A 24620-nucleotide genomic window follows, 5' to 3' on the forward strand; every position below is an offset into this window, starting at 1 on the left:
CGCAGGCTGCCCATCTATCTACCCCTCTCCTGCAGTGCTGCCCCTCTATCTGCCCTCTCCTGCAGTGCTGCCCCTCTATCTGCCCTCTCCTGCAGTGCTGCCCCTCTATCTGCCCTCTCCCGCAGTGCTGCCCCTCTATCTGCCTTCTCTCGCAGGCTGCCCATCTATCTACCCCTCTCCTGCAGTGCTGCCCCTCTATCTGCCCCTCTCCCGCAGTGCTACCCTCTATCTGCCTTCTCTCACAGGCTGCCCCTCTATCTACCCCTCTCCCGCAGTGCTGCCCCTCTATCTGCCTGTCTCCTGCAGTGCTGCCCATCTATCTGCCCCTCTCCTGCAGTGCTGCCCATCTATCTACCCCCCTGCAGCGCCCCCTACCGCCTCCCTCCCCGGCTCCCCGCCGCCTTCTCCGCGTCCCTCCCTCCGTCTCTCCGCCTCCTGGTCTCGGCCTTTAAGGCTCGGCCTACGTGGCAGGCCGGGGATAGTGCGCGGTCCGGGGAGGAGGGGCTGACACTCTGCCCGACGCCGGCTCTGATCATGGGCAACAACGACATGATGGGCTCCGCCGAGGACTTCGCGGATCAGGTGAGACCCGTCCGTCCTGCCGGGACCCCCCGCCGCTCCCCGGGCTCAGCACATGCCGCGGGCCGGAGGGCGCATGGAGCGGGCCTGGCGGCAGCGGGGCTTCCCGGCGTATGGGACACGTTGGCTTGTGGCGCTGCCCCCTGACCGATCACCCGGGGGGCGACACTGCAGACCCCCCAGGCCTGCCCCTACGTGCCGGTACATGATGTGTGGCACCAGACCCACTTGTAGGAGACCCTGATGACAGCCTGGCATCTACTGTACAGGTGAGTGTGCCAGGCACCAGACCCACCTGTAGGTCACCCTGCTGACAGCCTGGCATCTACTGTACAGGTGAAAGTGCCAGGCACCAGACCCACCTGTAGGACACTCTGCTGACAGCCTGGCACCTACTGTATAGGTGTGAGCGCTGGGCACCAGACCCACCTGTATAACACCCTGCTGACAGCCTGGCATCTCCTGTACAGGTGAAAGCGCCAGGCACCAGACCCACCTGTAGGAGACCCTACTGAAACCCTTGCATCTACTGTACAGGTAAGAGCACCGGGCACCAGACCCACCTGTAGGAGACTAACTGACAGCCTGGCACCTTCTGTACATGTCAGGGCCCCGAGCACCAGACCCACCTGTAGAAGACCCTACTGGCAGCCTGGCATCTAATATACAGATGAGGACACAGAGGTGCCAGGGAGGGCAGAGATGGGTGAGGGGCTGCTGACAGGCAGTTAACACAATAACTGAATGAAGGTACAAGTAGGCTGGTACTCATGGTGACTGGGCTAGGGCATGGAGTGGGTCACAGCCATGGTAGCTGGGTGAGGGCCTTCACTGAAGAGGCATGCTGGGGGGGCACAGAAAGAATGCAATCTATTATATAACCAGGGCTTATGATAGAGCGGCTGGCGCCCATTGGAGTGGGTGGGCGAGGGTATATAGGGGCTGGCGCCCATTGGAGTGGGTGGGCGAGGGTACAGAGTGGGTGGGCGAGGGTACAGAGTGGGTGGGCGAGGGTACAGAGTGGGTGGGCGAGGGTACAGAGTGGGTGGGCGAGGGTACAGAGCGTCTGGCTCCCCTTGTAGCGACTGATCGAGGGTATAGATGTTGGTCGCTCTCTGTAGTACAGACAGATTGGCATCCTCTGAGAATATACAGTTGGCACCAGTTTTATTATGGTGTTTGACAGAACAGGAGTGGCATCATCTAGTGAAGGGCAGGACCACCCGTGACTACTGGCCATTGCTGCTGTGCCCACCCTTCCAATAAGTGTGTTTGGGCTGAGGGCCTGGTACACAAACGCTATGGCTGCCACCTTGTCTGCCATCTTATGTTGGGTTCACACGGGGCGGAACTGCAGCAGAATTGCGTTCGGAAAGTCCGCACAGTATTTCTGCCCGCGGCGCCTAATCCGGGATTACCCAGCAAAGTGGGTGAGATTTTGCAAAAATGTCGCCCACACGCTGCGGCCGAGCCGAACGACAGCTGACATGCGGCACTGAATTCAATTCCGCAGCATGACCATTCTTTTCCTGTTTCGGCAGTGACCTCTCCTCCCTGTGGGGAGGGAAAGCCGCAGCGGAATGCCAACAGCGAAACCGCTCCAAACCTGCGGCTGAAGACTGCGGGTTTTGAAATTGCGCTTTTCCATCGGAATTCTCGCTGTTTTTCGGTGCGCCCATTTCGCTCATTTTCCGTCTCGTGTGACCCAAGCCTCAGTGGTCTGTCCTCACTGCTAAGGTTGGTGACCTCTCCAACGGGATTACTAGCCGTTGCTAGGTTGGCATTAGACTGTGACTAGACGCAGGATCCGGTGCCCGGGCACTCAGAGGTCACCAGTTGCTCCCAGCCGCCCCCATGTAATAATTAGAAGGCATCAGAATATCTCCGTGTTGACGCCACGCTGTGCCTCTTAATGTTGGCAGAACTTTTGAAGATGATGCCTGACATCCCCACTTTGTTTCTTAATGTGTGCCACCCCTCACTGCTGCCCGCCGGGCGATATCCTGGTTTTATCACTCCAGGTACTATGAGCCACGGAGAAGTAAGTGCTAGCTTCTGGGACGGGGAGCCAAGACTGAGCGGGTAGACGGGTCATTGCACTTGCCACACTGAAGGAGCAGATTTTTGTGCCCAACTTGTGAACTAGTTTGCAGTGTGCCCGCTCTTAGGATACGTTGGGCAAATGGATTCAACTTATCAAAGTGGATGACGGGTGATTAATTTGCCCGGTATCTTCTATGATTCTGCAGGGCAAGGGTCTGTACAACCTGTGGGTTCACCGGGCATCGGTATGTGCATATCATCAGCAACGCTACAGGGCAAGGGTCTGTACAACCCGTAGGTTCACCGGGCATCGGTATGTGCATATCATCAGCAATGCTACATGCTTACAATGGGAGCCCGGCAGTGCCTATGGGGCATTATATTGGGTATGGTATCTGCGCCTCATAGGGTGCCTGGGACAAATCTGGTATAGTATCAAGGCATTATTGGGTGTTATATCTGGGCACTAGTGGGTATTTGGCAGGGCATCATCCATGTTGTGTCAGTAGCAGTGTATATACAGTAGTGCACCACTGGGTATAGTATATGTGCAGTGCTTTGTATATAGTATTGGTTATGGTATACCTGCATGGATGGGTATACAGTATAATGGCATCAATTGGGTATAGTATCTTGGCATAGATGGGGTAGTGTCTGGGCATATAGCATTAGGGCACTGTTGTGTATATAGTAGCACAGTATCATATTGTCTTGCCTCTATAGAGCGCTGGGCCATAATTGGGTATAGTATATGAGAATGAATGGGCATATCGTTTGTTTGGTTATAGCATTGGGGCATGGATTGGGTATAGTGTCAGGGCAGTACTCTGTATATAGTGTCAGAGCCTTATGGGTAATAGTATATGGCCAATAACAGGTGTTAGAGGGTCAGAGCTCTGTATATAGTATGGGCATGGATGGTATACAGTATCCCTATATAACAGGTATAAATAAGGAGTCAGTGCTCTGTATATAGTATTGCCATGGATGGGTATACAGGCTCACCTGTGACTGGTTACACAGGGTGGACCATGGTAAAGCAGCCTGGCACCGCACTCTTATGTCGTACCGGTCCGTTCACACAGCGGAAGTGCTGCGGATTTTGCCGCATCTGAACTCAGCGGCTCCAGCGTTGCGTCACAATACTTTGCACGGTCGTTGCCCCCCGGCTTCTGGTGAGCGCAGCGCCGCTGGTCAGGTGATGCTACTCCCGCTTCATGTGACCAGCGGCACTCACTAGTGAGTGAAGGGGTGAGCTGACAGTGCAAAGAATTGCGGGGGGGGGGGGGGGGGGGAGCTGATTTTGAGTCAAAATTTGCCCCGTTGCTCTAGATTTTGACTGTTTCTTTTGTGGAAACGCTGCAGATTTTGCCACAGAAAATCTGCAGCATTTCCGCTTCGTGTGAACGGACCCAAGACGGAGTGTGGTGGGGGGCTGCTCTTCCGTGGCCCATCCTGTATTAGGGCATCGATTGGGTATACGATCAGCATAGTGCTCTATGTATAATATATGGCCATGGAGGGTGTCATGGCGGAGCTACACTGCTTGTTGTCCGTACCCCCCAACCTTCCTGGCTTGGTCCGATTAGCTGGGATAGCGGTCACCTCTTAGTATGGCTTGGTCTGACTAGTCAGGATAGCTGTTGCCTCCCAATATGGCTTGGTCCTACTAGTCATGATAATGGTCGCCTCCTAGTGTGGCTTGGTCTGACTAGTCAGGATAATGGTTGTCTCCCAGTATGGCTTGGTCCGACTAGTTGGGATAGCGGGCGCCTCCCAGGATGGCTTGGTCCGACTAGTTGGGATAGCGGGCGCCTCCCAGGATGGCTTGGTCCGACTAGTTGGGATAGCGGGCGCCTCCCAGGATGGCTTGGTCCGACTAGTTGGGATAGTGGGTGCCTCCCAGTATGGCTTCGTCCGACTAGTTGGGATAGCGGTCACCTCCTAGTATGGCTTGTTCTGACTAGTAAGGTTGTGGTCGCCTCCCAATGTGGCTTGGTCTGACTTGTCAGGATAGCTGTTGCCTCCCAATATGGCTTGGTCCTACTAGTCATGATAATGGTCGCCTCCCAGTATGGCTTGGTCTGACTAGTTAGCATAGTGGTCGCCTCCCAGTATGGCTTGGTCTGACTAGTTAGCATAGTGGTCGCCTCCCAGTAATGGTAAATGCCCCCATGAGCGCCCATCTCCTCTTCTGTATACGTTCCCCACCGTATGTTCATAGTATAGATTTGCCCTCCCATTACATGGTAATACCGGTTTTGTCAGTGATGGCGCCCCATGCCATGCTGTAGGCCTGATATAATCTGCCACTTGTCTGTACCTGCCACCTCTCGCAGGTCAGGTGTGTATTTATCCAGCAGTGTGGATTTACTTAATTAACCGTATATAGATGTTTGCTGTAATTGTACGTCTGGGCAGCATTCCCAGCTACTCGTTATCCTTCGGAGAAGTCTCCATCCTGGTAGTGCCACCGATCATGTCATCGGGTATGAGATGGGCAATGTTCTCTGCCAACCAGAATCACAGGATACCGCAAGATGGTAATCCAGTCTAATTGGTCTTCGTAGGTCCCATTGGTGCAGTCTCGGACCACCACTGGCCTCCGGTCACTTGCCCGTTGCTTGGTTATCAGATTTCCAGTGCCGAACGGGTCTGAGATCTCTCTAGGGGCCCGCCGTGATCAAAACTGGTGGCCATGGCTCTTTCCAGAACGCCTGTAGACTGCACACGCGGCACACCAAAGGTGGCACTATGATCTCTGGCCGTGCAATGTCGGATGGTCAGTGTTACCAAGTAGACGAAGGTTTTGGGTGAATTTCTTTGGCCAATTGGTCGATAGGGACTTGCTGATGAGCGCACACGTCTTTATAGACCAGGACTAGGCGGTTCTACACTTTAAACAATCCCTCCTTTTGTTAGGCGTCCCCTGATGACAATAAGATGGGTGTTTTCACTGCTAGTGCCCCAATCATCAGCTGTGATCTGAGGAGGAACCTGGTAATAAGTGTTCACTTTCCCTACAGCACCTCCGCAGGAGAAGTCAAGTATTGCACAGTGTTGACTGAAATGAGTTGTCTACCTGTGTAATGTACGGACGCGCTGGGTCCTCCATAGAGACGCGTTATATATCCCATGTAATACATGTCTGAAGTAACCCCAGCTTAGCCCTAAGGCTACACCGCTACCTTGGTCATGTGATCAATGATCCGTGTAGCCCTGGGACCTCGCAGTGTAGCAGGAGTTAATGCAACCGTGTTGCATTTCGCAAGTTGCGATTTACAGGTCGCAAGAAATCTAATGTTTTTTGCGTTGCTTACGATCTGCGGGTCGCGGTTACTCGCCAGGCGCCCGGGTTGATTTCTCTTAGGTTGTGATGTCACACGGCTATGTTGTCATCTTTGCCCAAAGTCGCCCGGTAACCCTCGTCTTGTTCGAAAAGTTTTAGAAAACTTTCCAGCGTGTTATCTGCAGCCGATCCGGGTCTGCGAGGGTTAACTGGTCTGCCGCTGACTATTTATCTGTTATCTACGCTGACGCTCGGCAGATGTTCATCATGGCGGTTTCCTGGAAACCCACAGGCTCGCTCGTCATTCGCACGCTGTGGTAATCAGACACTTTCTAACCCTTTTTTTTTTTTTAACCGTTCTGCCATAAAATAAAGCGAATGTCCGGAGCGGCGAGTGCGGCGCTAAGTGGCGGATTGTATTTACGTAACTCCAGTTAATTGTAACTTCGAGGATTCGTAATGGGAAGTGTGACAGTAGGAGCCATATGGTGTTCGAGGGCTTACGTGAGTGACTGCGGTCCAAACGCCTGTTAGTGCGAGCGACCGCTCGGTTAAACAGAGTCATCAGTTTCGCCGTTTTGGCGAAACTGCGTCAGAACTCTGAGAAGTCCAACCTGTATTTCCTCTGGTGAGATACATTGGAGCGCCATTTCTATAAACGTCAGACTATTTTCTGGGGTGTTCTGGATCAGTCGTAAGGATCATTCCCCCTTCCTCCCGCCCTGTAGCGGCCATTAGTGACTGGAGGGGTTTGTCGCTGTATTTCGGTCCGCGTTGTCGCGTCGCACCCCCACATTCGCATCCCGCAGGGTTGGCTTTGTGTACACGAACCAGGATGTCGCCCGCTTTGGTAAACGTGTTGATGACACCGGATCTTCTAAAAGGCGACGGCCCCTTTAAATGCATTTCATCCACGTGTTATGTAGTTTGGCGCTGCGTTCTTACGTCTTCTCTCTCCCTTCTCTTCCAGGCGGCAGCGGTTAGTGTTAGAGGCCTCCGAGCGCTAAGTATCCGAGCCTGCTGCATGCCGAGTGTGTCTTCTGTCATAGACTGCGGTGGAAGTAGCGCCGTCCCTGGCCGGAAATGAAAGCCATGATATGACGTGTATTCTCCTGTCTGGCCACTAGGGGCAGAGTTGCTGTGTTGTAAATATTATGTGACGTGGATTGTGTTCACATGGGATAACTGTCATTCAGTCACTTGAAATAGTCGCTGCCGCGGTTCTCTGTCACACAGATGATGGTTAATCCGGCAGCGACTATTTTTAGTTGAGCTGAAACGAAGCGACTAGTGAGCGAATTTCTGCTCACCACCCAGTTGGTGGCCGGAGTTTACACCGAACTGTCGCGGACATTCCCTTAAGAGCAAATACGCCCGTGTGAATGAGGGATTAGCGTATGACCACACATGACTAGTTTGCTGCACATTTTCAGCACCGACACCTGCGCGGTTTGGTTTGGATCCGCCGCACATTTCACGCTTTCAATTCAAAATCTGCGGCAAAACCGCCACGTGTAACCGCACCACAGACTTGGGGGAGATGCATTAACTGTAATTCCCCCATATCTGCTCAGAGCTGTTACATGCTGACTGGCGTGTAGGTGGCGCTGTGGATGTATTGTGCCATCTCCCTTATTTGCATATTACCCAGAGGAGCATGAATGGCCTTTTGAGTCTCCTCACTCACCTTCTAGGTGCTCTCCCCAAGGAGAAAAGATAGCGTTACTGCTCTGCTATGTTGTGTGTTGCACTCCTCTGTCATAGTGGAAGCTGATCTGTGTGGCCTGGAGCATAACGTGGAGCTCCGCTTTCATGGGATTGCCTGGATATCATGAAGGTGAAAGTTAACCTTTCATATGGCAGTAGCTTATAATAGTTGTGACCCTCCTGCATGCTGGGGACACAACCCATATTTAACCTTGTAGACCAGGAAAGTGCTAGACGCTGGCGCAGAGAAGACCAGAAGCCGCGAGTTATGGCGGGCATCGTAATGTGAGACTTGTCTTTGCCACAAATCTGGCTTTGCGAACTTTTAATACAAATGCGCCGCGGTTTGTGGTCTTCTCGTATATGTGGATGTAGTGGCAGTGCTTTAACTGTAAATGGCTGCGGAGTGCCAACCAAAGGGCAGGAGTGATGCCAAGGGGTGCCCTCTTGGCATCTTGGTTTGGCTCTGTATTGTCCCCCTGGCATCACAAGGCGCCTCGTTCTCTCCCTTATTAAACGCCCCTCTAACATTTTGGGGTACTGCCAAGCTTGGTATAGCCCGGACTGACCCTCTGTATGTCTCTCCCGCAGTTCCTGCGCGTCACGAAGCAGTACCTCCCGCACGTCGCCCGCCTCTGCCTCATCAGCACATTCCTGGAAGATGGCATCCGCATGTGGTTCCAGTGGAGCGAGCAGCGAGACTACATAGAAGCCACCTGGAGTTGCGGTTATGTGTTGGCGACCATCTTCGTCCTCATTAACTTGATAGGGCAGCTGGGTGAGTGACGGCCGCTCACGGAGGTATGATGGGACTTGTGGTGTTCGCTAGAACAGTGTTCCCCCAACTCCAGTCCTCAGCGCCCCCTACAGGTCATGTTTTCAGAATTTCCTCAGTGTTGCCCAGGTGATGTAATTATTGTCAGTGCCTCAGACATTGCCACAAGCGTTTGCACTATAGGATATCCTGAAAACATGACCTGTTGGTGGTCCCTGAGGACTGGAGTTGGGGGCCCCCTGCGCTACAAGACTTGGTATGGGGGCGGGTTTATCTGTGCTGAGGCTGCTGCAGTACAACGGGGAGGGCATGAGTTGTGATGATGCCAGTCTGGATGCCCTGCATCATCCTCCGCAGCCTGTATTCTGCTGACGGACCGGGAGGGCAGCGATGGGCATTTAGCGCGGCTCGTATACGGGGCTCCTGGGGTTTATTCATTTGTCGGACTCTGCACTTCACAGGATTTGGACCCATTAAAATGAATGCAGTCATTCGCATGTGCGTTTTTTTTTTATTTATTTCTTTTGGCGGTCCAACGTTTGGTATTTAACCCCTTAAGGATTAAAGCCTCTGCTGCTGCAATCAAGAAGGAGCAGGTCGGGTTCTCGATTGTCAGACGCGGCTGAGGACCCGGAGGAAAGCTGTTATAACCACTTCTGCCTTCTCCTTTCAGGAAGGACGTCACCAGCTTATTCGCCCGCTCGGTTATTGAGAATTGTTTGATGTTTTGTTGTTTAAAAGGGACAAGGCTCAACTAACAAATGAGCGAATGCTGCTTTTTGGTGGATTGTTGATTTTCATCAAACATATAAAACTGCTCGCTGATTGGCTGCTCATCTCGCATGTGAGCGGGGAGTCGTACAGCCGGCCTGCGGGGACTGTCATTGTATTTATGATCATTCATCCCCGTAAGCGATGCTTGGCCATGTACATAAACGATCCCTGATTGACTTGCTAGATCGTCATCCGGCACTTGTCAGAGGCCGAACGTTGGCCCCGTGTATGTAAAGGGATACAAGCGTACGTTCAGCATGGGTACAGAAAGGCCCGGCGATCGGATCCCGGGCAGGGGGGGATACATGTTCTGTTGGGTTTCCATCTGTACTGATGAGTTTGTGTCTCTCTTCCAGGCGGCTGCATACTGGTCCTCAGCCGGAACTTCGTCCAATACGCCTGCTTTGGTTTGTTTGGAATTATAGCAATGCAGGTAAGGATATATCGCGTATCGCCCGCTCGTTACTGCCGGTCTGGGAAGATGCTCCTTTTCATAGCGGCCGTTCTCAGCATTTAAGACTTATTCTGGGACTTTGCTAATTTTCTCTATTGATCAGCAATAGATGATTGTCAGGGACCCGACCCTTGGATTCCCGCTGATGCCGCTGTCACTGCGGTCAAGGAAGGAAACTGAAAGTACTGGCCGCGGCGCGCCGGCCGGCCTTGGGGCTTCCTCGGCTGGCCGCGGCGCGCCGGCCGGCCTTGGGGCTTCCTCGGCTGGCCGCGGCGCGCCGGCCGGCCTTGGGGCTTCCCAGAAGTGCATGGGACGAAGGCTGCAGAACTTAGAACGGCTGTTTATGAAAAGTCGCGTACAAACTGCTACCTGGACCTTTGTGAACACTGAAGAGGCTGCAGCCCTCGCACAGGCAACGTAGCCCCTTCGAAAAGCTGATTAGCAGGGGTGCCGAAAGTTGGACCCCCACCATTCCTATATTAATGGGCTAGCCTGAGGATAAGCCATTGCATTTTAGCCCCTTTTTAAGTTAGTTCTGCCCCCAATACTCTGGCTGGCTGCCCGTTCATGCTGCGGTTTGTGCTGCACGGTTTACTGCAGATTGTAGCAGTTTTCGATTACCTGTCGGTACACCCGAAGCCCATATTATGGTGGTGCGTCACCTGTACTTGTCATGTGACCGAAAATCACATTGCAAAGCTGCGATAAAACAATTTGTGACACATTGCATGTAAAGACGTCCTTGCATCACCTCGCTGGTCTGCTTGTGGTCAGGTGCTTTATTACATGGCAGCCATCAAAGAGGGAAGGTCTTCTAGGATGGCTATGATGCGGCTCCCCCCCCTTCCCATTTGACCTGTTTTAAAGCGACCCTCCGGACTGGTCAGGGAGGGGGATGTATTACCTGAGGTTCTGCTCTGCTGTCCCTTCCAGATTTTGGCTGTCCAGGATGGCTGCTGCAATCTTCTAACTAATCCCCATAGTGCATTGCTATTGTTAGATTATAATGCATTATACCTGCTTTCTGATTGGTCAGAGCTGCTCACATGATCATCACTGGCCAATTGGAGAGCAGTATAGTGTGCATTAGGTAATAAACAATAATAATAATAATAATCTTTATTTGTATAGCGCCAACATATTCCGCAGCGCTTACATAGACAGGGGATACAGAAAGACAAAATACAAACATTACAGAACCACGGTTACATAGTAATCAGCTGATGGAAACAATAGGGGTGAGGGTCCTGCTCCAACGAGCTTACATACTACAAGTAATGGGGGGATACAGAAGGTAAAGGGCTGGAGATGTGAACGGTATGGGGAGGTGGAGAGTGAGGGATGCTATATACATAGACAATGGTCAGACATTTTATCCGTGTGACGGCAGAGACGGTGTGACTGCAGGAGCGATTTATGATGGCTAGCAGGGATTGCAGTCAGTAGGTCAGGGAGCATGTTATCAGGCGGAGTACAGAGGGGTTTGTTTAGGGAATTCGGTATGCCTCCCTGAAGAGGTGCGTTTTTAGAGCACGCCTGAAGTTCTGCGAGTCCTGGATTGCTCGGGTAGCCTTTGGTAGCGCGTTCCAGAGGACCGGTGCTGCTCTGGAGAAGTCTTGGAGGCGGGAATGAGAAGTTCAAATTAAAGGGGCACTCAGTCTGGTTTCGTTAGCAGAGCGGAGAGCCCGGGCTGGTTGATGGATTGAGATGAGGGAGACGATATAGGGGGGCGCTGCGCTGTGGAGGGCTTTGTGGATGAAGGTAGTGAGTTTAAATTGAATTCTGTATTTAACGGGCAGCCAGTGCAGTGACCGGCACAGGGCAGAGGCGTCCGAGTAGCGGCTGGACAGGAAGATGAGCCTGGCTGCCGCATTCAGGATGGATTGGAGGGGGGAGAGTCTGGTGCAGGGGAGGCCGATCAGCAGCAAGTTGCAATAATCGAGCCGAGAGTGGATGCGGGCAACAGTAAGCGTTTTTAGCGTGTCCACAGTGATAAAAGAGCGGATTCTTGCGATGTTCTTGAGGTGCAGCTGACATGTTTGGGCCAGAGATTGGATGTAGGGGGTGAAGGAGAGATCAGAGTCTAATATTACCCCAAGGCAGCGGGCGTGTTGTCTAGGAGTTATGGTGGCGCCACACACTGAGATGGAGATGTCAGGAGGAGGTCGGTTAGTGGAAGGTGGAAATACCAGCAAGTCTGTTTTAGAGAGGTTTAGTTTTAGGTAGAAAGAGGACATGGTGTTAGAGACAGCGGACAGACAGCTGGTGATGTTTTGGAGTAAAGGTGCAGGCCTCATGTCCACGGGATAAATCAGGCCCACTACGGATTCTCCATGGAGAATCCGTAGCGGGTCCCTCCTGCCCGTGGACATGAGCGCTGAAAATAAGAATTAACTTACCCGCAGCAGATCGGGCAGATCTTCTCTTCTTCACGGCCGGATAGTCTTTCTTCGGGTGGCGGATGTGCTCGGCACGCCGGCAGCAAGCGTGCCACGCGCATGCGCCCGGCAAATCCGCCGGGCCCGAAGAAAGAAGATCCGGCCGTGAAGAAGAGAAGAACTGCCCGGCCCGCTGCTGGTAAGTGATTCTTATTTTAGGTCTCCCGCGGATCCGGACGGCTTCCATAGGCTTCAATAGAAGCCTGCGGGAGCCGTCTGCGCGGGAGACCCGCACCTAAATGGAGCATGTCCATTTTTTTTCATGCTCCATTTAAAAAAAAAAAAATCACTTTTATTGACTATCCGCGGGTATTTATCTACCCGCGGGTGGTCAATGCACCCCTATGGTGATCCGCTGCGGATTTTAAATGCTATTTTGTCCGCTGGACATGAGGCCGCAGAGATGTCACGGGCAGAGGTGTATAGCTGGGTGTCGTCAGCATACAGGTGGTATTGGAGGCCAAATCTCCTGATATTGTGTCCAATAGGGGCTCTGTAGATAGAGAAAAGAAGGGGGCCGAGAACTGAGCCCTGGGGGACCCCAACAGCAAGGGGAAGCGGAGGGGAAGTAGAGCCAGCAAAGGAGACACTGAAGGAGCGGTCAGATAGGTAGGAGGAGAACCAGGAGAGGTAGTTATAAAACTGCAGCAGCCAACTTGTAAGCTGAAAACTGGGCCCGGAAAAACAATTGTAGGTATATACTTCCAGCCTAGTCTTGTCCTGGGATATAGTTGTGTCCCAAAACAGGAGGGTCTCTATAATTTCACTGGTTGGCTTCCTGGTGCTGTGACCCTCACCGATTGCTGAAGCACTCATTGGAGCGCCAGAGTGACAGGTCGTCTGTTTTTCAGCCTTTCTCGATGCAGTTTATGATCTCAGTAGGAAGGTTAATTCTCCACAACACTTTCCACTCACACCTGAAGGGGCGCAATAGTTGACTGAGCCCTTCTGCATCATTATTTTAGCGATCGGTGGGGGTCTCTGAATCCAGACCCCGCCAATCCGTTTCTGACATGTCAAAAAAAAGGTTTTCTTTGAAAGTTTAGTTGCCCTTTTAGAGTTTTCTGGAACTCTACATTATTGACCTACCTTCAGGTTAGGTAATCCATACTGGATCTGTGGGGGTCTGCCACTTGAAACCCCAACCGATTAGCTGATTTGAAGAGGTCCCGGCGCTTGGGTGAGTGCTGCTGCCTCTCCACAGGCCCGTGTCATCACAGTCATCAGTCATATGCTCAGCTCAGTCCCATTCAGGTGAATCAGACTGAGCTGCAGTACCAGACACAGCCACTATGAAATGTACAGCACTGTGCCTGGTATTCATTGAGGTGACAGTGGCGCTTACAGGAGTGCTGCAGTCACTTTAGTCGGTGAGGTCCATATTGCTCTGATATGGATGACCTATCCTGAGAATAGGACATTAATATCTTAGTGCCAGAAAACCCTTTCAATCCCACAATGATGAACTTCTGCTAACACTACTGTGTACATTAATGGTTAATGCTGTATACTATATCTGTATAATACATGTTTCCTTCTACATCAGACCATTGCGTACAGTATCCTGTGGGACCTGAAGTTTTTAATGCGGTACGTGTATTCAGTTCTTGTAGAATCTATTGATGAATGTCTGATATCTACCCGTTCTTCATCCATATCTCCTCCATCTGTTAATATACTGTATCCACACGTGTGCGCATACAGGCAGACTCTATCACAGCTCAGCTTCATTATTTTTCTGGGAAAGCTTTGTGCCAACCAGTACAGATGCCTTTTGGTTCTTACCCAACTTTTCTAGAGTTCTGTATGGCAGATCTAGTTAGTCAAACTACTAACAACTGCTTGTCTGTCCGTGAGTGAGTTACATGCTCCGCCCCTGATCATATGACGGTGACGTCCTCACAGTTCATATTCCATAGTAACTGAGGCTGCAGGGGTTTGTTGGGATGCATAACTCACTCCTGTAGCAGAGCTGTGTGTGACGTGCATGTAGCAGAGCTGTGTGTGTGCATGTGTGATGTGCATGTAGCAGAGCTGTGTGGTGCATTGCGCCGCCAGGAACACTGGTACTATATAATTTCCTAATAATTACTAGTTATTGCAGATATACGATGGTCACTCTAGAACTCGTACCTCCTATCTTATTATAGGGGCACACTATGTCAGAAGCGGATGTTGGCGGTATGGCAAAAGAGTTTGAACCTTCCCGCCAATATCTGGTAAATGTTCTTGCCGTGCGACAGATGGCCACCGAGGGTCAGTTTGCCAAAATGGCATCGGACATGAAAGTGCGTATAAAGCAAAGCTGCGTCATTAAACTCTTCCATAGAACAAAAACTTGTATCCATCAACCTTCATCGACTCTAGAGACCGGACAGTGGATGTTGGCACAGTGAGGCGGTAGGTGGCGCATTTCAACAGTGGTGGCAGCGACATGAAAGCCAAACCGCATTCTGGATAGTTATGCACAACTGTCGCAACGGACAACGAAGAGCGTAATCAGCTGATTGTGATGGGGGACGGTTCAAGGCGCTCCGCATCGGCTTCAATGTGTGGGAAACGATCCACCAATTCGTGCGGATGAGCTGATTAAGACCCTCTTCATTTCATGGTGTGGCAGCGGTGCACGGCCGTCCAGAACGTGGCTGGTCTTTCACGTTTTTGTCGCTACGATTCAAACCCACCGCCTCACTGCGCCCTACTGTTCGGTCTCCATAAATATTCAACAAGCGTCGATGAAGGTTTGTGGCACCTTTTGCTTTATACGCACTTTTGGCCCGTGTGGCACAGAGTGTTAAGGCAGCAGAAATGCAGTCCCAAGCTCTCGCTTATGACCTGAAGGTTGCGAGTTCAATCCCCGCGTGGTTCAGGTATCTGGCTCAAGGTTGACTCAGCCTTCCGAGGTCGGTAAAATGAGTACCCAGGGTAAAAGATGATTGGGGAAGGCAATGGGAAACCACCCCGCAAAAACTGCCAAGAAAACGTTACGATGTGACGTCATGACGCGGTGCTTGCACCAGGGGACTTTACCTTACCATTTTGGCCATCAGACTGCCCTTCTGCTGCCGTCCGTCACATGGCAATAACACTATCGGATAATGTTGGGAAGGTTCAGACTTGTTTGCCGTACCGCCAACCTCCGCCTGTGACGTTGTGTGCCCCTATAATAAGATAGGAGGCGTTCGCTTTGGAGCCGCCCCCGTATTTTATTTACATTGATTATCTGTAAACTTTGGGGCCGTATATCTGACTTATGTTCTCTAAGTGGTGCACCGAGATGTACTGCAACGTCTACAATGCTGCCCTATGCCTGGATACCAGGCTCTGCATGGGGCTGGGATTGTAGGAGGCGCCGTCGTCCAAGGTACTTCTGTGGTCACGAATGTCCTCCATATGAAAGCCTCCTGTCTTCTGAGCGGACCCTCGTCCCACCCTGCAGTGCACCACACACTGATTCCTGTGTGCTCAGTCATGTCCCATGTGGAGGCCAATAGCTGTGCAGGGAGGAGAACCTCCTCGAATGGGTTCCGACCCCCTTGCTTCTCCCCTTTTTTAAAAATTCCTGTTGAGCAAAATTCTTCCAACATGGTGTATAAACTAACGGGCGTTGCTGTTTCTTCTCCAGGAACCTGGCTCTGGGAGGAGGACTCTTGCTGCTTCTGGCCGAGTCTCGGTCAGAAGGGAAGAGCATGTTTGCTGGAGTGCCCACCATGGGGGAGAGTTCTCCGAAGCAGTACATGCAGCTCGGGGGGCGCGTGCTGCTCGTCCTCATGTTCATGACCCTGCTGCACTTTGACGCAAGTTTCTTCTCTGTAAGTTCCATACGTGTAAGAACGATGACTAGTTATTCCCACCATGGTAAAGGATGGCATATTAACCTCTTGAAGGCGCCGCCATTACTTTTTCTTAGTTTTTTTTTTTTTTTGGAAAGTGGAAGAAAAAAAAATAAGAAAAAAAATTCCAAGGTTGTTTTTCTTGGAGATGTGGTGACCCAAAAAACACCCACCATTCTGGCACAGGGTTTTGTTTTAGTTTTTTTTTTTTTTTTTTCTCGGACGGTATTCACTGTGCTGTAGAAGTGTGTTTATTTTAATAGAACAGACCTCTACGGACAAAGCAATACCAAATGATAAATATGGGAAAACTTTTATTAACTTTATTTAACTTATTTTTATTTTCTGCCCCATTTGACTTCTTATGCAATATACTGCAGTACTAGAGTATTGCGTTATACATTGTTCTGACATGCAGCCTATTAAGATCCATCAGAATCACAGGGTGGGGGGAGGGGGGTGTATGGGACTTCTAGATGCAGATTGGGCCATTTAAATGCCACTGTCAGAAGTGAACTCCAATTACGGCTGTTGTGGGTGGGGGTCATCTGTCAAAGACTGCGGACACTCGCTCCGTACGGACCCTGCACACATCAGCTGTGCTTGTACGTCGGATATTGCTAAGGAATTAAAGGGTTTTACCTGCACTGGAAATGATTGCATATTAATATGACCCCACTAGGGCCCCCTCCTGGTCAGGAGTGGTGCAGAGAAACCCCCAGTGGGAAGCTAAGTTTACTAGCACCCAGTGGTTGGACCCCCTTCACCAGGAAGCAATCCTAGATCTGTGTGCGATCACTTACTGTGGTGAGGGATCTGAACTCTTATGCTTATCAGTCATTATGTCAGCAGTACTAAATCTAAAAGTAGTTGTCCAGGAGTCGGAAACCGGAGTCTGCTTTCTCCAGAGGTGGCACCGTGGGTTACTCCTGTTATTGCATATAAGCTGCAATACTAGACAAGAGTGGCGCTGTTTCTGGACGAGGCAGCCCGCTTTTTTCCCAAATTTTGGAAAGCCCCTTTAAGTCAGAACCATTATTAGAGCCTTCTCCTGTTAAAGGATAGGGAATAACATACTGATCAGTAGGGATCTGACCGCTGCAGCCGCCTCCTATCTTGAGACCAGCAGTGCGCAGAGTGCCATAATGAAGAGTGGTGGCGGTACAGGTGTGCGCTGCCCCTACTTTAGTGGCACTGCCGGAGATGGTTGAGCGCTTGAACTGGGCGATCTCTGACAGTACTACTGCATTAAATGGAGCGGCAGCACATGTGCCACCAATGCTCTGTTCATTCTGGGGATCGTGGGGCCCAGCGGTTAGACCTCCACTGATCAGTGGATAGAAGATGACCTGTTTTGGTCTTGTAATAGATGGCATCTTTACCTATTGTGCTCTTCTTGCCCTTTTTCTTAGATTCTACAGAACATCGTGGGCACAGCCTTAATCATCCTGGTAGCGATCGGTTTCAAGACGAAGTTGGCGGCCCTGACGTTGGTGGTTTGGCTCTTTGCCATCAATGTCTACTTCAACGCTTTCTGGAGCATCCCAGCCTACAAACCCATGCACGACTTCCTAAAATACGACTTCTTTCAGACCATGTCTGTCATCGGCGGACTTCTCCTAGTGGTGGCCTTGGGACCCGGTGGGGTCTCCATGGATGAAAAGAAAAAGGAGTGGTAGTTGCTGAGCATACCTCACGCGGGGTCTTGTCGAATGTTCTGGATAAAGCGGAGTCCTGCTCCACCATCTCTCCCCTCCCCCAGCCTTGTCCTTTTTTACCATCCCCCTTATATCCCACCACCGTAGTCCTGTGCCATGCTGATGCGGCAGCATCGTAGGACCATCACCACAACCATAGTCCTGTGCCATGCTGATGCGGCAGCATCGTAGGACCATCATCACCACCATAGTCCTGCGCCATGCTGATGTGGCAGCATCGTAGGACCCATCACCACGGGCTGGTTGGACCTTGAATGAGTCGCCCGGTGCAGACCATGTTACAAGATGCCCTGTGCCGCGCCGAATGCAGTATAATGAAGCCTTACCTCTGATCGGCTTCACGTCTTCTTAATCCTATTGTTCATGTGAATCTCAGAGCCAGAAGCCAGCCGCCCCCCCCCCCCCCCCCCGCAAGGCTCGCCTCTGGCTCTGAAGCGGTTCTGGAAGGGGGACTGTGTGCAGGACTGGGATGACCACCATGTTTTTCTGTTTGGAGTGCAATTTTCTGGTTAATTATTTAATACTGTACTTGCCGCACGTTGGCACCGAGTCATTCTTTTCTCCCTGGCCGCCATGTGACTCCCATCTTTACTTCTAAAGGGTCTGTCAGTCCCAGCAAGTCTGTTCTATGATGTCATACATTCTTAAAGGGACACTAAATCTACAGTATGTCTTTAGCGCCATTTGCGGTGCAGTTGAATGCAGTCTGTTGGTCCCTGTTATCCGCCACTTCATACCAGGGCGATGCCGCCATTAGTGTTCCACCAGGGGATGACTGGCAGGAAGTCCAGAAGAATTCGTCACCCGCATCCCCTGATCGTTTACATTTGATGTGGTTTGTGCTATGGATCCGCAGCAGACTCCTTCTTTTCAATGAAAGGGATGCAGTCTGATCCACCGCAAAATCCTGAACGGTGCAGATCTTTTGCGTAATTCCGCCATGTTTGCATGCGTATTTACAGGGGCTTTCCAGTACCAAACTACTGCTGAGCTAAGTGGGGAGGTCTGCCACTAGGGTTCCCCGCTGATTGAAGAGGCCATAAGAAGGCGCCGCTGTGGTCTGTTCTCAGTGCTGTGACATCATGTTTGTTGGTCACATGGCCTGAGAGCAGCTCATTGCTGTTCAAGAGCATGGGATTGAGTTGTTATACCAGGTGCAGCCACTAGCCAATGCACGGCACTGTGCCTGCTCACTCACTGTGTGAGTGAAGTGACAGCGCTGCACACCCAAGCACCATTCGGCCCTTCAGGACAAATCACAATGGTGATGCACTTGGCAGGACGAGGAATGTAAAAGGTAGGCAGTCCGCCCTGTTCATCAGAGCAACTACTTGGTCCTCTTCAGTGATTTACCTCCGGGATTTATATACATTACAGTGCAAAAGTTTTTGGCAGGTGTGGAAAAAGTGCTGCAAAGTAAGACTGCTGAAGGGTTAATAGTTTGCATTTTGTTTATTGACAAAAATAAAGTGACTGAACAAAAGAGAAATGTAATCCCATTAATATTTGGTGTGACGCCCTTTACCTTCATACTGCATCAGTTCTTCTAGCGACACTTGCACACAGTTTTTGAAGGAACTCTGCAGAGAGGTTGTTCCAGATCTCTTGGAGCACTAAGCACAGATCTGTGGATGTCGGCTCGCTCCAATCCTTCTGTCTCTTCATGTAATCCCAGACAGATTGGATGATGTGAGATCAGGGCCCCGTGGGGCCACATCATCACTTCCAGGACTCCTTATTCTTCACTATGTTGAGGATAGGTGACACTTAATGACATTGGTTACTAATTTATTCTGCAGAAGGATAACAGTCCTCAACATTCAGCCAATTGGACGCCTCCCTGCTGGTATCACATGATCAATAAGTATCTGCCTGTATTACTCAGCACTGAGGACACCAATAATCCTGACTAGAGAGGAGCGAGTATACGCGCTAAGGGCAATTGCTTGAGCGAGCGTTGCCTTTAGTGAGTACCTGCTCGCTCGAGACAAAAGGTTCAGGTGCCGGCGGCAGGCAGGGAGCTGCGGGGGAGAGTGGGGAGGTATGGAGGGGAGATCTCTCTCCCCTGCTGATTGTTGTTACTCACCACTCCCCCGTGCCGTTACTCACCATACTTCCTTGCTGCCTGCAGACACTTATTATTGTACCGCTCTCCACCATGCTTCACTGCTGCCTGCAGACACTCATTATTGTACCGCTCTCCACCATGCTTCACTGCTGCCTGCAGACACTCATTATTGTACCGCTCTCCACCATGCTTCACTGCTGCCTGCAGACACTCATTATTGTACCGCTCTCCACCATGCTTCACTGCTGCCTGCAGACACTCATTATTGTACCGCTCTCCACCATGCTTCACTGCTGCCTGCAGACACTTATTATTGTACCCAATTCCTGTTCTTTTGTATCCTAGTTGAGTTGCTTGGCCTTGCTTCTAATTTAAAGGTATGATGGCTTTTTGGCCACAATTCTTCCGTGAAAACTACTTCTGGCCAGACTTCTTTGAACGGTAGATGGGTGTACCTGGGTCCTATTGGTTTCTGCCCATTCTGATTTTGATGGGAAGTAAGCAGGATGTGTCTTTCATCTGCTGCACTAAGTTTTCTTGGCTGACTTCTGTGTCCTCCACGCTGCCCTTTTTGTGTTTCTTCAAAACTGTTTGAACGGCACATTTTGAACCCCCAGTCTGCTCTGAAGTCTTTGCCTGGGAGAGACCTTGCTGATGCGGTATTACTACCATGTAGCTTGTTGCTTTGCCCAGTCTTACCATGGTGTATGACCTGTGCCCTGAAACTGGCTTCCATAACCTCACCTTTTGAGGTGAGGTTATGGAAGACTGGCTGTTCCTTACCCAGTTTTAAGCCTGTTTGTTTCAGTTAATGACTGCATTTCAACCTACATATGAGAATCATTATCACCTATTGGTATAATTAGTTACTCATACGGCAGACTATCATCCTACAAAATCCTTGGCTGTGTACAAATGTACCGAGAGGAACTGATGCGGTATGAAGGTAAAGGGTGGTCACACCACATAGCCATGGGGTTTATAGTTCTCTTTTGGTCACTTTGCATTTTGTTAATTTTCAAGAATAAACTATTAACCCTTCTATTTCTGAAAGCTATTTTCCCCACACCTGCCTAAAACTTTTGCACAGTACTGTAGTTCTTCATTAGTGTAAGGTTTGTATTCTTTACTTTAGGTTCGCTGGCCCTTTAAAACTCTATCATCTCTTAATTACAAGCACCTTTACTCGGTTAGAAGTGGCCAGACCCCCTCAAAAGAATAGTCTGGCCACTTAGCCATGTGTTTCAGTTGCCAAAACCAAATTTCTTGCACAGAAGTGTCCGCTCGTTCATAGAGTACACGGTCGTCGTCTTCTTGTTCCATTGTTCTCCGCATTTTGGCCAAACATGAAACCAGTTTGAACGCTTCAGTTTCTTCTGTTTTGTTCACCTAGGCGCTGGCTGCCCGCCGGGCTTCCGGGACCCGACCGCATCCTGCTTCCTTATTGAGCCAATGCCTGGACTTCTTAAAACTTTTATACTCGTTAGGTATTTAATGGGTGGAAATGTTCAGGAAGGGTAAATTGTAGAGCAAGGACCTGATATGGCGCCAACTACCCATCCAGGAGGGTAATAGTGGAACGGCGCAATCTACCCATCTAGGGTGGTAATAGCAGAAGGTGACTCCTATCAGCTGCTGTTCCCAGTAATGGATTATTAGGGAGGGTTTTCTTTATATTATGAGTAGAGATGAGCGAGCATACCCGCTAAGGGCAATTACTCGACCGAGCATTGTCCTTAGCGAGTACCTGCCCGCTCGGAAGAAAAGATTTGGGTGCTGGCGGGGAGCAGCGGGGAAAAATGGAGGGGAGATCTCTTCCCCCCCCCCCCCCCCCCCCCTCCTACTCACTCCGGCAACTCACCGCTCACCCGCGCCGGCACCTGAACCTTTTCTTCCGAGCGGGCAGGTACTCGCTAAGGACAATGCTCGCTCGAGTAATTACCCTTAGCGAGTATGCTCGCTCATCTCTAACAGCTGCATTGTTCTCGCTTGGGCTGTCAGCAGAATACAATGTAATCTCCTGACACTCGCTGAGAGCACAGTGTGCGGTCACTGTTCTCTTTCTGCAGCTGAATGAATCGTTCAGCCGAAAAATGCACGATGGCCGCGTTGACACGCAACAGTTATCGTTCATTTGCGGACAATTGAATGAATTTTGAGCGATAATTGTTGCGTGTAAATGGGCCTTAAATGCACTTTAACATTTAACTAACAATCACTGAAAACAGCCATATACTTACTGACCAGGAGGGCAACCATGTGCAGCACCTCAGCATGCAGGCAGCCAAATGTCAAATGAGGGAGCCAGTTACACCTGTGGAGGACACCGATGAGTCAGCCAGTCACACAGCGTCCTATACAGAGGGGGGTAGCTTCTTGGTCTATACTCCTGATATATGTGGTGCATCATGCAGACCAGCAGCCTATTAATGGATGAAGACTGATGGCTCTCCCTGTTTGTGTATAGGGAGCGAGCTGTCATTCTGCATCCAGTGGGCCGGGACAGCCCCCCCCCCTCGTGACTTGGAGTTCAGCTCTGAGTCAAACTTCAAGGTGCAGTTTCTCTGAAACGCCGCTGTGTGGCCCTTGTGGGACGCTGGTCTACTCTGTGGATTCTGGTAGCATGAATCTGATGAAAGAATCCCTCTAAATCCTACTTTCTACCGCTTGACCGACCTCTACTTTGTGAAGCCGAGCGTATGTTGCAGCATTGACCAGATCACATAGAGTTCAAGTGGATGGATGGGGAGACCAATGCACCTGAGGACAACCAATGGTGATCGGCTCTGTGCCACTGAACCAGCAGGGGCCGCCGCACAATGTGAAATCGCCAAACCTGAATATCCTCTGTATGCTGAATGCAGTTGTGGATATGACTGGAAGTAACGCCATTGGGGGTGGGGGGTTACATCACGATTTTACTATACACTTCGGTTAGAAGATGTACATGAGGGAACCCTATACACACACGGATGCAGTTTTAAGCATACCTGTATGTTTTTCGGGTACCGCTACCCGCTCTCATACGTTTGTGTCCATTTTCACATAAATATACGTATTTCACCAAAAAAAGTCAGCCGTGAAGCGCACTGGTTTGTGGTTTTTGGGGAGGGATGACAGAAAAACGTGGCATATTATGTTTTTCTATCTCGCACTTAAAACGTAAGACGGGTTATAAGTATATACTTTTGATCCACCTTTGGCGCACCAGGGACCTTTCACAGAATATTCCTGGCCAGCGTTGTGAAATACGCCCTCCGGCAGAACATTCAGCCACACAATCTGCACCGCTAACGTACAACATTGGAAATAGCAGAATTCTGCCGGCGCACAGTTCGGTTTTGGTGCGGGATTCAGGGGCGCCATTTTACACACCGCTGTTGCGGAATATTCCGTCCTGTGAGGAAGGTCCCCTATAGTCCATATAGTTTATTACTACCTGTACAACGTGATGTGAGCAGCCCCTTACCCAACATTGGGCTAGAATGGTCAAATCCCCTTAACTAACATAATAATGTCGCTATCAAACCATTTACTTGCAAAATTCATGTTTTTAACATGCGAATTTTGATGCGGAATTGAAAATTTGCTTAATTCACCTCAAAATCTGCGTTTAGGTGTGGATTTTTGGTGCAGATTTCCGCTGCAGTAATTCCCACTGTGTGTAATGGAACAGCTTTGAGCCTTGTAAAAGGTCCCCGACGCCTGCAGGTAACCGCCTGCCAGTGGGTCTGACACCCCAAGCAGAATGTCCTCCTCGCTATCCCTGGGGCTGTGGTTCGAGTCATCAGACCCGCGATCAGGCTGTGATCTGAAGCCCTAATGTGGAGAAAAGTGTTTCGGTATTGTAATATATTTCATTAAAGAAGAGATCTGATTGGTGAGACATTCAGTTTCTGCTCCGCTGCTTCTTCCTGGCACTAGAGTCACCCCACTTACAGGAAGCAGAGATACGGGGTGTTTGGGGGGTCCCATTACCGGAGAGCTGTCACTGTGATATTTCCTGTCTAACAGAAGTTGCTGGGAGTTGTAGTTCCACAACATTGTTAAAGCCACTGATTGCAGAGATGTGATAGGTTACACTATTGAGAAAAAAATGTCGCTAGATGTCAGCTTAGACGATTTTCTTTGACCCCATTGGATGAGTCATATAGAAGAGCACATTTGTTCTTTGGTGCACTGTCATCAGTTTGACAGAAGGTTGTTCCTGGCTCGGAGTTCAGTTTTATTACTACTTGTATTTTAATGTTGTGGAGCGTTCACACAGCGCAATTCGTGACAGAAACCACCGCTGACAGCGGGCGACCACTCAATCTGTCATCCATCGGACGCAATGAAGTGATCACAGGGTCCCGATGGGTGGCTATGGCACCTGGAAGCTTGAATATGGCATGTAAGGCTCGGCCTCTGGCTGAGCTTGATGGGCTTTATAATACACCGCTATACTAAAGTATAGCGGTGTATTATAAGAATGACAAAATGTGATATTCAAGTCCCCTTCTGGGAAATCTATATACATGTAGTCGGGGCCGACTCTCGGACATTCTATAGATCGGCCCTCTCCACGCGGTTCTGTTTTGTTTGACGTCTTTCAGTTTGATCATTCGCATGTTGGTGTCGCTTTTGATAGTATCCAGCCAGAACTTTCTTTGGCGTCCAGGTCTTCTTTTGCTGCATTATTGATGTTTCCCTCCGACATCATGACAGCATACACCTGGAGGTTGCTCACCTGCTGACCTGATGGGACAGGAAGAGGCAGAACATAAAAGGCTCCTCCCCTCCACCAGACACCAGTGCTTTTCCTGTCCCTCCAGGACAGCAGCGGCAGAGCTCCAGCGATGCTGTCCCATGCCGGAGGTTCCAGGGCTTACCGGTGAGCGGCGGCATCTCTTCTGGCAGCCCCGGTTGCCCCAGTGGGAAGTACCTCATCTGGGAGCTAACC

General features: G+C 50.5%; 1 protein-coding gene across 1 annotated transcript; it reads left to right on the forward strand.

The window, feature by feature from the left end:
- The first annotated feature begins 425 nt into the window (after positions 1-425).
- SURF4 (surfeit 4) lies at positions 426-21047 on the forward strand. The gene is made up of 6 exons (XM_066580396.1): positions 426-582; positions 8210-8396; positions 9524-9600; positions 13606-13649; positions 15685-15871; positions 17305-21047. Exons 1-6 carry the CDS (start codon positions 535-537, stop codon positions 17569-17571), a joined length of 810 nt encoding a protein of 269 aa, XP_066436493.1. The 5' UTR covers positions 426-534; the 3' UTR covers positions 17572-21047.
- Positions 21048-24620: the final 3573 nt, after the last annotated feature.

The sequence above is a fragment of the Eleutherodactylus coqui genome, chromosome 10, assembly GCF_035609145.1.
Source record: "Eleutherodactylus coqui strain aEleCoq1 chromosome 10, aEleCoq1.hap1, whole genome shotgun sequence".
NCBI classification, from domain to species: domain Eukaryota; kingdom Metazoa; phylum Chordata; class Amphibia; order Anura; family Eleutherodactylidae; genus Eleutherodactylus; species Eleutherodactylus coqui.